This window comes from Pseudorasbora parva, chromosome 24 (genome assembly GCF_024679245.1).
Source record: "Pseudorasbora parva isolate DD20220531a chromosome 24, ASM2467924v1, whole genome shotgun sequence".
Classification (NCBI taxonomy): Eukaryota; Metazoa; Chordata; class Actinopteri; order Cypriniformes; family Gobionidae; genus Pseudorasbora; species Pseudorasbora parva.
Window position 1 is genome coordinate 1,128,094 of NC_090195.1, and position 16,885 is coordinate 1,144,978.

The 16,885-nt window shown below is 39.9% G+C and overlaps 1 protein-coding gene across 2 annotated transcripts in view; it reads left to right on the plus strand.

The window, feature by feature from the left end:
* The first annotated feature begins 295 nt into the window (after positions 1-295).
* The window catches only part of ppp4r1 (protein phosphatase 4, regulatory subunit 1), a 37,738-nt gene continuing 21,148 nt past the window's right edge, over positions 296-16,885 (plus strand). The window contains exons 1-9 of one of the 2 annotated variants that reach the window (XM_067435142.1): positions 296-471; positions 569-610; positions 4,154-4,289; positions 5,723-5,829; positions 10,152-10,294; positions 13,359-13,505; positions 13,889-13,996; positions 14,920-14,985; positions 15,868-16,026. In XM_067435142.1, the coding sequence (XP_067291243.1) occupies positions 465-471; positions 569-610; positions 4,154-4,289; positions 5,723-5,829; positions 10,152-10,294; positions 13,359-13,505; positions 13,889-13,996; positions 14,920-14,985; positions 15,868-16,026 (915 nt within the window). In that variant the 5' untranslated portion in view covers positions 296-464. The remainder of the gene's footprint in view (positions 472-568; positions 611-4,153; positions 4,290-5,722; positions 5,830-10,151; positions 10,295-13,358; positions 13,506-13,888; positions 13,997-14,919; positions 14,986-15,867; positions 16,027-16,885) is intronic. The other variant, XM_067435143.1, reaches the window with a different exon arrangement.

Genomic DNA, 16,885 nt, shown 5'->3' on the forward strand with positions numbered 1-16,885 from the left:
TAAAAACATTTTTTACCCAAATCATGTCATTACAAGGCTTCTCAATACGTTTATAATATTTTACTCGAAGTTTTGAATGTACTTTGAATGTACTTTATTTTACTCGAAGTTTTTAATGTACTTTGACTGGTTTGCCTGTTGTACGTTAATGAAATCCAATAAAAAGAAATCTAAAATATAAGATGATATGGCTTAAAATGTTTTAACCTATAAATTATTAAATACGAATAACTGGAATTCGTCACTGCGCATGCGTTCAATAGTATCCGTGCGTGCGCGTTCTAGAGGGTGCCCTCTAGGCGCGTGCGTGATAAAGGATCAGTGCGCGGGCCCGGCGGCAGTGCTCGACTGGAGTTCAGAGGCGCGTGTTTTGTGTAGTTTTTGTGTAGTTTTTTGTGTAGTTTGTGTTGCGGCGCTTGTTGGCCATCAGCACAGAAGCGGGATAAATGTAGAAGCAGCGCACGATGGCGGGTGTGTAGAGCTAAACACACGAACACACACACTTCTGACTAAACACTCTCTCTCTCTTACACACACACACTCTCACTGATCGCGTTGTGTGTTTCAGATCTCTCTCTGCTGCAAGACTCGCAGGAGGACACGGACGGATGTGAGTTTCATCTATGTGTGTGTGTGTGTGTGTGTGAATAGCATTAGCATATTGTCAACTTTACGCTTTAATGTGATTCATTTCATAAACACCAGGTCACGTGACCCGCGTAAACCCGCTGTTATCCGACTAATACTGGGGTAATGTGATGTGTATATATCGCCATATCCATATCTACACACTAATCATGGTGATAACATGGTGCTTTTGCACTAGACAGCTGCGTTTGGAATTAAAAACATAGATTAAATGATGCAAACTTCATCAAACATGAGAGAAACTGAATTTTAGCTAAAAAGCAGCTCTGATTCAGTCAGAAACTCGCTATGTATAAGACTGATATGATTAAAATTGAGCCCTGTCATTTATATGCTTGGTTTATCACATCATCTAATTGTTATAAATACGCAAACTCAATATTGACGCATTAAAGGTGCAATATGTAACTTTTTTCCAGTAAAATATCGAAAAACCACCAGGCCAATATTTTGTTTAGTTGAGTTCTTACTATATCCCAAATGTTTCTAACTATTTGTAAATCTTGAGAAATTGCTATTTTAACCAATGAACCTGACGTGTGTGGGCGTGGCCTGTCGATGACATCACTAGGGGTGTAACGATACCCCTCCGGGCACCAGTAATAATTACACTAGATTCACTTTTAACCTAATAAAAATAACTACAGCAATAACTGAACTTTATATATTGGCTTCACGTTTTCTTTAGAGCCGTTAGCATACCTGAGTAAACTCAAATAAAATGAATCTAGTGGACTAGTCAGAAATAATCTACTCGTTTTATCATTTACCATGATGTTTAAAAAAAAAAAAAAAGCACATTTTTCATAAAATGATGACACACACACACACAAGTAAAGTCCCACTGTAGCCTACTTAGCAAGCACATTAATTGTATGAATACTGATTAATAAATATGCCTATAAGTTAAAGCTATTAAATAGCAGTTTTGGTAAGACTAAAGTAGCCACCACACTAATTTGCAAATAAACAAAAATAACATAAAGTGAAAATAAAGTGGCATTTTGTGGTGAATACTAGAGCTGGGTTAAAAATATCAATTTCTCGATTTCAATCGATTCTCACTTTTACAAAACAATATCGATTCTTAAATCCTAATAATTGATTAGTCACCTAGTTTTCAGGTAATGAATGAAATGTGAAAACACTGAAAACAGTGTAGCGCGCCTTCCATCCAATAAATCACATTAATCTGTGCTTTATTACTTGATATGAGACTTAGTCTGAGTCTTAGATTTCAAATTGCCTCTATTTTTTTATATTTATTTTTTTATGAAATTTTAAAATATAAATACCATTTTGGTGCTGTGGCGTGAGATCGCTCTGCTCAAGAGAACGAACATGAACAGGCCTTCCCTTCCACCTTAATACCAGTAACAATGCCAAATAAACACGAATGAGCATCTGAAAGTGTGTTAAAAGATAAAGGACAACTTATCAAAATCCATATTATGTCACACGGAATAGTAGCCTAGAAATCTAGACGCACCCTACCGGCAGCAAATCTAATCTGCCCGCGAGTGTCGTCTAGCAACTCTCAATACCCTTCTGAGCTGTAAACGCCAAACTCCGGTTGGGCCAATCACATCGTGTATAGAGTCGGTGGGCGGGGCTTAACATAATGACGGCCGAGTTGCGTTTGCGTGCTTCTAGTAAAAACAGACACTGGCGAACGCCGATCTGTCGAATCAGCTTTGACCGTGGCTCTGAAAGACTTGAGTTCAGCTTTTCTCTGAGAAAAGAACAAAGAACGGCACTGAAGTCATTCTGAAGAAGGGAAGATGTGTTCGAGTTTAGCCGAGCGGATACGGCGAATGTTTAATCTGTCAGCTCCGCTTCACCTTCGTTGCTCTGGTTGGTTGTAGCGCTATCCTATCGCGTGCAGAGGGAGTTTGACAGACAGCCGTTTATCCGCCCCTCAGATTGAGCCGTCAATGGAGAGTTTCCAGACCAAACATCTGGATGTGGGTCTGGCTTGTCAGGCTAGCAGAATAGCTCAATCAACCGCAGAAAGACGTCAGTAAAACGGCTTGTCATGTCAGATTTACCTCAGAAAAACCATATCCAGTGTCCATAAACTCGTTAGTCATTTAGGGTTCACACTTGTAGTTCGGTTAGTTTGGTTTGTTGGTCCCGACCAAAAACAAAATCATATAGTCCTGGTCCGCTTAGCGTTCACACTGGCATTTCTAACAGCGACCCTAAAGTTACCGAACCAAAGGCTCAGGTAGACGCTCACAACCTGATTGATCAATCGCACCGCTCCAGAGTTCGTTTAGAAGCGGACCGACTCATCTTTATAGCGCTCTCGGTCCGCTGGTTTAGTTCGGATGGCAGCGTTCACATGTGTTTAAAATGAACCGCACTAAACGAGCAATCGCACCAGGGTTAATTTTAATCCAACCAAACATGACAAGTGTGAACGCACCCAAAGAAAACTCTAGCGAGGCGTGTTTGGCTAATTATATGCACTGCATTACATAGGCTATTCATTGTCATTTTTAATGTATGAATGTATGAAAAAGTCTGGCAAGTTTTTATGACAGCCACCGTTTAAATGTTTATATTTCAAAAAAACGAATTGGACTAGAAATATGATTATGTAATTTTAAAGTTCATATTACTTTATTATTATTATAAAAAAGCATAATTTCCACTCTGATCCAAAGATCCACTTTGAGACGCGACTGAAGCGATGTTGTGAAGCTTCCTGTCATTTCTGCGTTCAAATCGGTTCAAATGCAGCGCTGCCTTCCCAGAATGCTGTGCTGAAGCGTTGAAGTCGCTCGACGTTACCCATAGGAATAAAGTGGAGCGCGGCGCAACAGAAGTGTTCACGGGCGACTGGATCTGCAGCTGAGAGTGTTTACGGGCGTGCGTTTCCTCTCTCGCTCTAGTCACGCGCACACACACCCTTCCGGGAGAAGAGCCCGTACGGCCCATACAAGGACCTTCCGCTCTATTCACGTCAAGCCGACCCATACTCGAAAAAAACTCTCCGAAACCGGAAGGAGTATTTTTGACACAGAAATACTCCATCAAACGTCCAACATTAGTTTTTGAAACTTTGTCTATGTTTAGGATGGGAATCAAGTCTTTAACAGTGTAAAGCTCAGTATGCATGAAACAGCATTTAACCCCCCCCTTTAACAAGATATCACATATCGCATTTTTCTTCAATATCGCACAGCCCTAGTTTGCACACAAAAACTATGCTATGCATCCCTTGAGTACCGAATTGCAGGTACCGGTTAAAATGTGAATGGTTCCTAATCACTAGAAAACCACAAGTGCGTGCGTTTAATCAGGGCTGGAGCTAAACTCTTCAGGACCGCTGGTCTACATCACCACAAGCTCTGATCTCATAAATGCAACACTGAGGATTTGAGATATACTATAAACATGGGATCCGTGACACTGAATCCTGCGCTCCTCGCTGACGGTGATGACTCTGGGGATTGTGGGATGTGTGTTTTGCTCATGCCGTCTCTGAATGTGTCTGTAGTTGGTGTGGATGGATACAGCTCAGAGTCTGATGCCATTATTGTACCTTCAGTGCTGGATTTCGTGTCTCAGGATGAGATGTTGACTCCTATGGGCCGACTTGACAAGTACATCAGCAGCGAGAACGTCTTCAACAGGTAAGCCTGCGTAACGCTCACACTAATACTATTGTCTCTACAGTATGAAAAATGAGAGAATTGTGGGATATAAAGTCGAGAAATGCACCGATCAGGTGAAGTGAATAACACTGATGATCTCTTCATCATGGCTCCTGTTAGTGGGTGGGATATATTAGGCAGCAAGTGAACATTTAGTCCTCAGAGTTGATGTGTGTGAAGCAGGAGAAATGGGCAAGCGTAAGGATTTGAGCGAGTTTGGCCAGATTGTGACGGCTAGACGACTGGGTCAGAGCATCTCCAGAACTGCAGCTCTTGTGGGCTGTTCCCGGTCTGCAGTGGTCAGTATCTATCAAAAGTGCTCCAAGGAAGGACCAGTGGAGAACCGGCCACAGGGTCATGGGCGGCCAAGGCTCATTGATGACCGTGGGGAGCGAAGGCTGGCCCGTGGGGTCCGATCAAACAGACGAGCTACTGGAGCTCAAACTGCTCCAGAAGTTAATGCTGGTTCTGATAGAAAGCTGTCAGAATACACAGAGCAGCTCAGTTTGAGGCGTATGGACCAGTCAGGGTGACCTCCGACCCCTGACCCCGCCGAAAGCACCAACAGTGGCACGTGAGCATCAGAACTGGACCACGGAGCAATGGAAGAAGGTGGCCTGGTCTGAGGAATCGCGTGTTCTTCTACATCCCGTGGATGGCCGTGTGTGTGTGTGTGTGTGTGTGGCTTACCTGAGGAACACATGGCCCCAGGATGCACTATGGGAAGAAGCCGAGCCGGCGGAGGCAGTGTGATGCTTTGGCCAATGTTCTGCTGGGAAACCTTGGGTCCTCCATCCATGTGGATGTTACTTTGACACGCTCCACCTACCTAAGCATTGCTGAGACCATGTTCAGCCTTTGATGGAAACGGTATTCTGGTGGCTGTGGCTCTTCCAGCAGGATAATGCTCCTGACACAAAGCACAAATGCTTCAGGAATGGTTTGAGGAGCACAACGACCAGTTTGAGGCGTCGACTCGGCCTCCAGATTCCCCAGATCTCAATCCAATCGAGCATCTGTGGGATGAGCTGAACAAACAAGTCCGATCAATGGAGGCCCCACCTCGCAACTTACAGGACTTAAAGGATCTACTGCTAACATCTTGGTGCCAGATACCACAGCACGCCTTCAGGGGTCTAGTGGAGTCTATCAGAGACGGGTCAGCACAATATTAGGTCACAATGTTATACCTGATTGGTGTAAACATTTTTGTTCGTGCAATTGCAAATGTATATCTTGCTATTCTCTTCTACATTTCTCAGAATTGTGAGGTATAAAGTCCAATTCTGAGGAAAAAAAGACAATTGCGAGTTTATATCACAATCATATAAACTCATAATTGCGTGAAAGTCAGAATAGACCGTTAAATGTTTTTAATCCCTTATTTCTGAGAGATGTGGTGTGTTTGGCAGGCAGATGGTGGCCCGCAGTCTTCTGGACACACTCCGAGCCGTCAGCGAGGATGAGCGCGAGTGTGTGTGTGTGCTGGAGCGGATCGACAGACTCGCAGATGACTCCGGTACGCAGCTGTAGAAAATATATACTTATAACTTTTTCGATAAAACAAGATTTTCATGCAAATTTAATGCTGCAGAAGATATTTTGCTTGACTATGAGCATGATATTGCTTATAAATGTCCAAGTAAGGGCTGGGCGGTATATCGCATTTGTGCAATATATCGATATATTTTTTTATAGACGATACGGAATGAGGCAGTACGGTTCATATCGATATACAGCAGATTGATACGAGCGCATCTGACACACAGCGGAGGAATGAGCTGATGCAGGGAACGTGCATGACTCAACTCGTCCTCAACATGAGGCATGCTTTATATTAAGGGCTGCAAAATACCTGGATATAGTTAACCCGTATAGTTTAAAGCAGATTGCCCTGTCACTGCAAACAAATGCATTTCTTACATAGGTAGTTTTAACTTGTTTTAAGTCTAAATATCTCAAATTCTTATGTTAAGAAACATTTACTAGACAAGTTAAAAAGTGTCTTTTTTGGGGGGAAAATAACTCAAAATTATGAGTTTTTGCTTAAAATAAGATGAATAATCTGCCAATGGGGTGAGAAAAATGTTTTAAGATTATTATAGAGGTTTATGTGCTTCGGTTTATGTGCTTCTCATTGCAACTTTTGCAACTTATTTGCCCGTTGTGAAATTAAGATCGTCATAGTTAACTTTGAAAATCAAACATGGAGATGAAAAATCAAGGCTTGGAGCTGCTTACACTGCTAAACATTGTTTAGTTGTCTTGATGAGAAGTGTTAAGTTCAAAAGATTACCTGCTACTCATTAGATGAACAAACATATTGAGTTGACTTTAACTGAAACAAATTAGTTGAGCTAACTTAAAAAAGTTGTGTGAGTTTAAGTTGCCGTTTTTTGTTGTGTTGAGACATTTTAAGTTCAAAAGATACTCATTAGATGAACTAAAGTATTTAAGTTGACGTCAACTAATGGAACAAATAAGTTGAGCCAAATTAAAAAGTTGAATGATATAAGTTGCCTTATTTTTTAAGTTAGCTCAACTTAGGGCTGGACAATAATTCAATATCAATATATATCGCGATATAATTTTTTTCAATAACGGTGATATGATTTTTAAACACATTTCCGATATTTCGATATGACTGACGTTCAGGGCGCATGCCATCAGAAAGAGCAGAACACGATTGGCTTCTTGCGCGATGACGTACACCACGGAGACGCAGCCAGTGCTCAGCAGTAGTAGGCTGATAGATCCAACGCGGCACGTTTTAGCTACAAAGAGAGTTTCCCTGACCGCAACACAAATGTGACTGAACGAGCTTCCACAAGTAAGGAGAAATAAATAGTTGATAAGAGAAGAAAGACAAACTTTCTTTAGTGGCGTGGAAGTGGTTCGTCTATCTAAAGCACTATTCGCACGGGATTAGTATTATCTAGGGACCTCTGTGATTTAGAAATGACTCCTCCATCTGAGTTTTGCGTGGCGCATTCGCACGGGATAAGCAAAGCCTGTGATTTTACTCGAATTTACTGACTTCTCCCGGATATGATGTTCGTTATAGATAGCTGTATGAAATCATAAACAGGCATCGATATCGTTTTGATTATTTTACAGTAGCCTAATAAGTAAATATAAGTTCGTTCAGTTAGCGAACAGACGCCATGAACTGAGCTCAGACCAGCGGCAGGAATCAGATTTCATTTATCACGAGTAGGAAGCTGACAATATAGCCTACGGCGGAAGATTCAGTTTCAAAACTAAATGTAAAAGCGCCTATTTAAACAAGATTGTCATTGTACTATACTGTTCTGTTATGTTTTTCATTCAGAACAGTATTGATGTTAATATTAAACACACCATTCAATCAGATTACTCTCAAATTGATACTCATTCTAAAGTGAAAGTATAATCCGTGTGGGCGCGGCTGCACGGGAATTAACGGTGCGCATTATGAATGCAGACTTAATTCTTCGTGAAAGATAAAGATAGAAATGCTCACAGGGAGAAAAAAAGCTTGCAAAAAGTATATACAATCCGCCTAATCCTGGCCAAATCACAGAGATGTCGATTCGCACGGGACTAATGTTATCACAGGACCTCGGTGTTCGGCGAAATATGGCAGGTCATTTGCGGGGGAGTTTTTACTTTACAAAATACAGACTTGGCCGATTCGCACGGGATTAAGATCACAGACATTCTCTGCAATTATTACAAATCACCAGAGGTCCCCAGATAATACGAATCCCGTGCGAATGGGGCTGATATTAAACTTGTGCCGGAGAGGTGCCGACTAGGGGTGTAACAATACATCGACATAGATGCATCAATCTAATGTCTAACAATACGATGCCAAGCGTTACAAATAATCCATGTAGACTATTTATGTAAGAGGCAAGTGGCACATTTGTTTTAATACTTTCCACATTTGCACACGTCATGTATTAACACCAATGCGTTCATTCTCGTTTAAATTACCTTTCAAAGCTTGTGAAAGACGGTCAGACATGGCTTCACGAAAATGTATCATTTTCTCCTGTTAAAGCCTTGCAAAAAGCAGCGTGCACTCATCTCAAACAGAGCACAAATAGGCCACTGAATTGAGTCTTATTTTATTTATTTTTTTGTGCATCAGTAGATAAAGGTGTAGTTTTGCATAAAAGGAGAATATAGCGCTATGAATCGTTCTTCACTGAAATTTAAAACTTAAAAGAAAATGCTCAATAAACTGCGTCTGCGAAGTGAGAGTCTTGTTTATTTGACGGTGATTTCACATTTCTTGTTCGTATAAAGGCTAAATACAAATAAAAGGTGAACATTAATTTATTTGTACTGTTTTTATTTCTAAAATATTATATAGTTTTATAGGAGGAGGTTTCAAAGACTTGGCAAATTAATTTGTCAGAAGTTTGTAGGTACAGACATCCTTTGTGGCAGTTCTTGGTAGTTTTTCTAAAGCTTTTATATAGTTCATATCGATATCGAAATTATATCGTATCGACCAAAATTAAGAAATATATCGTGATATAAATTTTGGCCATATCGTCCAGCCCTAGCTCAACTGACAAGAAGTTAAGTGAAAAATATTTCCTGCTACTCATTAGAGGAACAAAAGTATTTAAGATGACTTAAGCTGGAGTGGATTAGTTGAGTTGACTTAAAAAGCTGAATGCAACAAGCAAGCTTATTTTAAGCAAAAACTCTCTTCATTTTGAGTTATTTTTCCCCAAAACAAGACCGAAACAAATTACTTTTGCTTGTCTAGTAAATACTTCTTTTTTTAAGAATTTTTAGATGTGTGGACTAGAAACAAGACCAAAATACTGAGTAAGGAGCATATTTTGCAGTGCCGATGCTCTGAGAGATACTTGTGCTGACTGGCAGATGAAGACTGGAGCTGTTTAATGCCTTTGAGGTGTGGTGTATTCCTCAGTGCATAACTTATTTCACAGGTATATTCTCCATCTGTAAATGTTAGAAAGTCATGCAGATATGTCCATTTTGCTGTCCGGAGAGGACGAGCTTTTAAAAGGGAATCTCTGCTAAACTTCATGCTCCAGTGAATGAATGTGCGTAACAGACGGAGAGCAATAGAAAAGAAACGCAATCATTCTGACTAAAATATACATGTATTTTAAATACTTGTTGTTGGACAATAAATGTGCCATAGGTGGAATTTTAGACCTGCAAGTAAGTATATTTTTATGAAAGTGACCATTATAATGGGTCTATATATATATATATATATATATATATATATATATATATATATATATATATATATATATATATATATATATATATATAATGTGTGTGTGTGTGTATGTATATATATATATATATATATATATATATATATATATATATATATATATATATTTTTTTTTAAGTTTAGTGAATTTGAAAACAAAATGATTAATTTTGTTTTTAGATTGTAAGCCCCCAATTTGCACATAATATACTGCATAGTCTACTACATTACATTTGCTATATTTATTTATAGTCTTCAATAACATTATTTTTAGGACATCATTGGACAGGATGTGAAATAAAATAATTGTAGATTTTTTTTTTCCTTCTTAAAAAAGAAAGAAAGCAGAAAATACCTGGATGTATACCGCGTATCGCCATTCAACCTAAAAATACCGAGATATGATTTTTTTTGTGGCCATATCGCCGAGCCCTACCTCATCTGCATATCATTTGCATATGCATATCCAGCCATGTGATATAACATATTTACCTGTACAAGACATTTTAAGATGCGGATTGCTAAAAATGCTTCAGTCGTGTGTGCTCGGAGGCCTGTGGTGTTTATGAACCGTGCCGTTTGTTCCTCAGAGCCGACGGTTCGAGCGGAGCTCATGGAGCAAATCCCACATATCGCCATCTTCTGTCAGGAGAACAGACCTTCCATTCCATTCGCCTTCTCCAAATACCTCTTGCCCATCGTGGTCCGATACCTGGCTGACCAGAACAACCTGGTAAGTGTGAGCTCGGAGCGGCCGATCGATTGTGACTAGGGTTGGGTATCGTTTGGGTTTGTTACGATACTGGTGCCAAACCGGTACTTTTAAAGGGTTAGTTCACCCAAAAACTGTATGTTTATCTGCTGACCCCCAGGGCATCCAACATGTAGGTGTGTTTGTTTCTTCAGTAGAATACAAATGAAGATTTTTAACTCAACCGTTGCTGTGTGTCGGTCATATAATGATGTGAATGGGGAACAACTCTATGAGAGCAAAAAAAAAACATGCTTAGACAACATGCACACAAACCTGCTGCTCGTGACGACACACTGATGTCGTAAGACACAAAACGATCCGTTTGTTTGAGAAATTGAGCTGTATTTATATCATTTTTTTAACCTCAAATACAACGCTATATCAAACGGCCTGGAACGCGCTTCACCTCCGGTAAGGTCAATAATACATGATCTGGATATGGGATATATGAGCCGAAATAAAGCGCAGAAGCACGTTTGAAATTAAATCGACGGCATCGAAATGAGGAACCGAAATCTGCGTTCTGAGGCCATGTCCACATTTGAAAACGTATATTTTTTCTCCGTTTTGACCTTCCATCCACACTGAGACAGCGTTTTAAGTCACTGAAAACGTATCGTTTTGAAAGCGCTCTCCAGAGCGGATACATTTGAAAACGCCGTCTTCGCGTCGTGGTGTGGACTGTGAAAACGGAGGCTTTTTAATACGATGATGCATTTAGCCATGTGATGCAGTCATATGACCAATTCAGCCAAGATGATGAACAACATTGTACAGCAGTTGTTTTGTATGCTTTCTGTTTTGACAGCCTTGCTAAATATTATTGTCAGTTTGTACATACTGTTAAAAAACTCAGTGCCTTTTCTCGACATTGCTGCAGAATTTCAAAGAGTAAATAAACGAGTAGCGGAAATGACGCAAGTCGAAGCGTCTTGGATTTGCTCATGCGCAGTACGGGGATGTAAGCGTTTTCAGACGTTTCAGTGTAGATTAACATTTTTTGAAAAACGGTTAAATGATAGTGTGGACGCGAAGCGTTTTTAGACAACTCAGTTTTTAAATTTAGTCGGATTACTGCAGACGTAGCCTGATTCGGTCCGGCACACACTGGTTATATACACTGCAAAAAATGCTTTTCTTACTTCGGATTTTTGTCTTGTTTCTAGTCCAAACATCTAATGCTGTGTTTACACCGCACGCGAATGATGTGATTCGCGCAAGTGATTTACATGTGAAGTCAATGCAAAGACGCGAATAGGCATACTGCGGCGTGAATCGCGCTGCAAGGATCACGTGAATTGAACGTTTTGATCGCGCGAAACGCGAATCGCTGAAGTTGAAAAATCTGAACTTTGGCAGATATTCGTGCCGCGTTAACCAATGAGGAGCCTGCTTACGGCTGTCACGTGGTGAAGTGGGAAAACGTGGGAAACCCTGAGGCCAGAGTAATTTACAAATACTACTGTTATTGTGTCACAAAATGTAGTTTTAATAGTTTTTTTATGCGAGAATGTAGTTGTTTAAAGCTCAAATATGTGGTTTATTTATTAAAGTCCCAGTGAACCGGAAGTTGCAAGCGACTTTATTTCAGTGATTTGACGTATTTCCGAGAGAAACGGAATACTAAATGAGCAGAACAGAGGGCGTGACTTGTTTCCCCCTCCCTGTGACCTGATTGGATATCCACAACTTTCCTGCAAGTCTTAGTGGGCGTCGCCATGACACTCGATACTTTCTTCATTCTCTACACAAGTAACTCGCGGGCAGCAGACTGTCGGTTGGATGGGCGTGTTTAATGATGGCATGTCGAAGCCCAAGCCGTCAAACAGGCGTCATCAAAAAAGGCCTACCAATGTAGGGGGGAGGAGCATTTTCAGATATGATTAAAGATTACGAAGCCAAATAATTTTTTGATGCCGATTGACTTGCACGGATGGATTGTTCACCACAAAACTAGCAATTTGTGCTAGCAAAGTAAATATGGTCAATTTTGATTTCATGAGGACTTTAAGAGAGCTCCTATTTGAAAATTTGATCTGGTGTTTTCGGAGGTGTGAGACCCGGGCGATCAGCGGAGCTCTCCCCGGCGAGAGCAGCCTTAACTCGGCTACTCCTTGTTTGGACTTGAGGACACTAAAATTATGATCAGTTATTCAACTAAATATACAAATAAAATGTATGAATTAGGCCTTATTTAATTCTATAAAATATAATACTTATCTGCCAACATTGTCTCTCTCTGATAAATTAAAATAAGCTGATAACATCACTGTTTACTCCAGAACGACTGTACAGCCAAATAAAATTTTGCAAAATTGTTTGACACTGAAGCTGCTTTGACACAATCGTGATTGTAAAAGCGCGATATAAATAAAGTTGATTGACTGATACTCCTCCTGCCGACTGCCGCTGCCTGGCAGAAGCCCCTCCCATGACGCGGATTCGCGTCTGTTGTGTAGTGAATGTCGCGCGAATGAAGCAAATTTCACGCGCGAATGAAGCGAATGGATAAAAAATGTTCACACGTCCAACTTTGCGCGAATAGCGCGTTTTTTCTTCTTCTTTTTTTTCTCTCCACGTCATTGACGTGCGCCGTGAACGCAGCATAAAAATTCTTACGTAAAGAAACATTTACTACACAAGTAAAAATTGTCTTGTTTTGGGAAAAAATAACTAAAAATTAAGAGTTTTTGATTAAAATAAGATAAATAATCTGCCAATGGGGTTTGAATTCTGTTCTGTTTGAATTAAGATTATTTTTCTCACCCCATTGGCAGATTATTTATCTTATTTTAAGCAAAAACTCTCTTCATTTTGAGTTATTTTCAACAAAACAAGACAAGACAATTACTTTTACTTGTCTAGTAAATACTTCGTTTTAATTTTTAGATGTTTGGACGAGGAACAAGACAAAAATACTGAGTAAGAAAAGCATTTTTTGTTGTGTAGGTTTCGGTATCCATCCCTAATAGTGCGTGTGCGTGCGTGTGTGCGTGTGTGCGTGTGTGCGTGTGTGTGTGTGTGTGCATGTGTGTGTGGTCAGGTCCGTAAGACGAGTCAGGCGGCGCTGCTGGTTCTGCTGGAGCAGGAGCTCATTGAGCGAGGAGATGTGGAGAGCCTGGTCTGTCCTGTTTTAGTGGATCTGACGGCTCCGGACAGCAACGACGACGTGAAGACTGAAGCCATGGCGGTGAGAGATCAAGACCTCGTGTGTGTCCTGACGCGATTATCCATTAATCGTCTGATTCGCTGTAATGGTGCAGATTACATTTATATCACATTTGGCCAAAGAATATAAAAAACACTGTTGTAAAGAACACAACGGTCATCTAAACCCTTCCTTTATACGAAATGATGGTTTGTGGGTTTAATCAATCTGCATTATAATATAATCATCACATAAACAAACATTTCCACAGCAATAAAGTAAAACATGGTATTGGTTTACATTATTATATTATGTTATATTATATAAATTATATGATGCTATAATATATTCATTATATATGATATTAAATGATTAGAATGAAGCAGATGAAATGGTGAATTGCATTTGTTTGCTGCTTCTCTCAGATCATTTGTAAAATGGCGCCGATGGTGGGGAAGGACGTCACTGAGCGTCTTTTTCTGCCTCGCTTCTGCGAGATGTGCTGCGACTGCAGGATGTTCCACGTGCGTAAGGTGGGTGATTCTGATTGGCTGGTGGGATGTTCCATGTGCGTAAGATGGGTGTTTCTGATTGGCTGGTGAGATGTTCCTTGTGCGTAAGATGGGTGTTTCTGATTGGCTGGTGAGATGTTCCTTGTGCGTAAGATTGGTGTTTCTGATTGGCTGGTGAGATGTTCCTTGTGCGTAAGATTGGTGTTTCTGATTGGCTGGTGAGATGTTCCTTGTGCGTAAGATTGGTGTTTCTGATTGGCTGGTGAGATGTTCCTTGTGCGTAAGATGGGTGTTTCTGATTGGCTGGTGAGATGTTCCTTGTGCGTAAGATGGGTGTTTCTGATTGGCTGGTGTTCAGGAGTTTAGAAGGGTTTCTTGTCAAGCGGCTCCTCCAGTTTCTGCTGAAGCTAATACAGAAGTAATGTAAACTGCAGTTTCTCCTCTGGCCACTAGAGCGGCTCCAGAAGGAGCAGAATCTCATTGAGCTCATGTTAAAATGCCCAACTTTACAGCAGAATAAAACATGTTTACAGTCGGGGACAAATTGTGGTTTTGGTCTATACGGCTAATTTTGACCTTCATGACGACTGAGGGGGTGAATTTATTTATAACTCATTCGTTTACATTATATAAAGCCTTAAAGTTCTGCATAATGAAGGGCGTGGCCACTTTGAGTGACAGGTGGATTGCCGTTTATCTGCTGTCTGTTAGTCATCGTGTCACCTAAGCTCCGCCCACGTCCCGCCTCTTTGCCCATTTCCTGTTATCCGTGCATGACGCCTGATGTTGCCAAGATGGCGACGGCCAGCTCGTCTCTACTTTACGCTTCAGAACGGCTCTTCAGAATCCTATGAGTGACATCACGGACACTACGGCCAGATTCGTTTACAGTCTATGGTCTCTGTCCTCGGCCCTGATTGGAGGTGTGTGTTTGTGTCCCACAGGTGTGTGCGGCGAACTTTGGAGACATCTGCAGTGTTGTTGGAGGAGACGCCACTGAGGAACTACTGGTATGATCACACAAATAAAAAACATGTAAAATACGGATTAGAGGGAAGTGAGGATTCAGACACTCAGGCTTTCTTTAGCACAAGTTACTTTACTTCATCAAACTGCAGCGTGTTATTAATCATACGCTTTTAGTGACTACTGACACAAGGGGGGCTATTATTTATTTATTTGTTTATTTACATTTATTTTTTGTTTAAATTTGTTTATATGTAAACATGTTTATTTAAATGCATTTATTTAAATTCATTTGTTTATTTACATTTATTTGTCTGTTTAAATTTATATTTAAAAAATATTTATTTAAATTTATTTGTTTATTTACACTTATTTGTTGGTTGAAATGTATTGTTTATTTAAATTTATTTATATTTTAAAATCCGTTAGTTACATTTATTCATTTGTTTATTTACATTTATTTGTTGGTTTAAATGTATTTTTGTTTATTTAAATTAATTAATTTAAATTAGTTTATTTACATTTATTTGTTTATGTAAATGTATTTAAATTAATTTGAATAAATATAAATTAATGAATTTATTTATTTATATTTATTTAAATGTATTTGTTTATTTACATTTGTATTTATTAATTTAAGGATATATTATCATGCACATTTTTTACTATGGGCTGAATTATATTTTTTATTATAATATAATGTATAAATATTAATGTAATTTGTAAAAAAAAAAAAAAAAAAAAATCTACAACTTAAAAATTAAGATAAAAAGGGTCAATTGTATAATTAATTAATTAATTAACAATAATTCTTGGCCAAAATAGTTTTTGTATATTTGTTTTTGATATAACACACACACACACACACAAACACACACTGATTTGTTCCTCATTTCCTGCCGTCCCTCTCTCCTCCTCCTGTCCAGCTTCCGCGGTTCTTCCAGCTGTGTTCAGATAATGTATGGGGCGTGAGGAAGGCCTGCGCCGAATGCTTCATGACCGTTTCTTCAGCCACATCTGCAGAAGTGCGGCGGACCAAACTCTCATCTCTGTTCATCAGTCTCATCAGCGACCCGTCCCGCTGGGTACGTCACGGCCCTTTAAAATCTCCTCTGTTTGGCCTTAAAGGGATAGTTCACCCATAAATGAGCCTGTGATGTTTATCTGCTGAGCCCCAGGGCATCATAGGTGTGTCTGTTTTTTCAGGAGAACACTAATGAAGATTTTTAACTCAACCGCTGCTCGTATAATGCATGCCAATGGGGTGTATTTCTATGAGAGTAAAACACACAGACATCCATATTAAACCCTGTGGCGACACATTGATGTCTTAAGACACAAAACGATCTCTTTCTGCCAGAAACACAACAGTATTTGTGTTATTTTATACCTCATATCGAGACGAATCTCATCTAGTATTCATAGCGCCATTACTTCCAGCGAGTAAGGTCAAAGTAGTGGCGCGATCATAGATATATATTTATGTAGATGCCTCAATGGACCGATTCTCGGAGGCACTAATGAGGTATATATATTATACTCTCACCTAAATGATTATTAGGAGCACACACTAATACTGTGTTTGACCCCCTTTCACCTTCAGAACTGCCTTAATTCTCTGTGGCGTTGACTCAACAAGCTGCTGAAAGCATTCTTTAGAAATGTCGGCCCATATTGATAGGAGAGCATCTTGCAGTTGATGGAGATTTGTGGGATGCACATCCAGGGCACGAAGCTCCCGTTCCACCGCATCCCAAAGATGCTCTATTGGGTTGAGATCTGGGGACTGTGGCGGCCATTTTAGTACAGTCAACTCATTGGCATGTTCAAGAAACCAATCTGAAATGATTTAAGCTTTGTGACATGGTGCATTATCCTGCTGGAAGTAGCCATCAGAGGATGGGCACATGGTGGTCATAAAGGGATGGACATGGTCAGAAACAA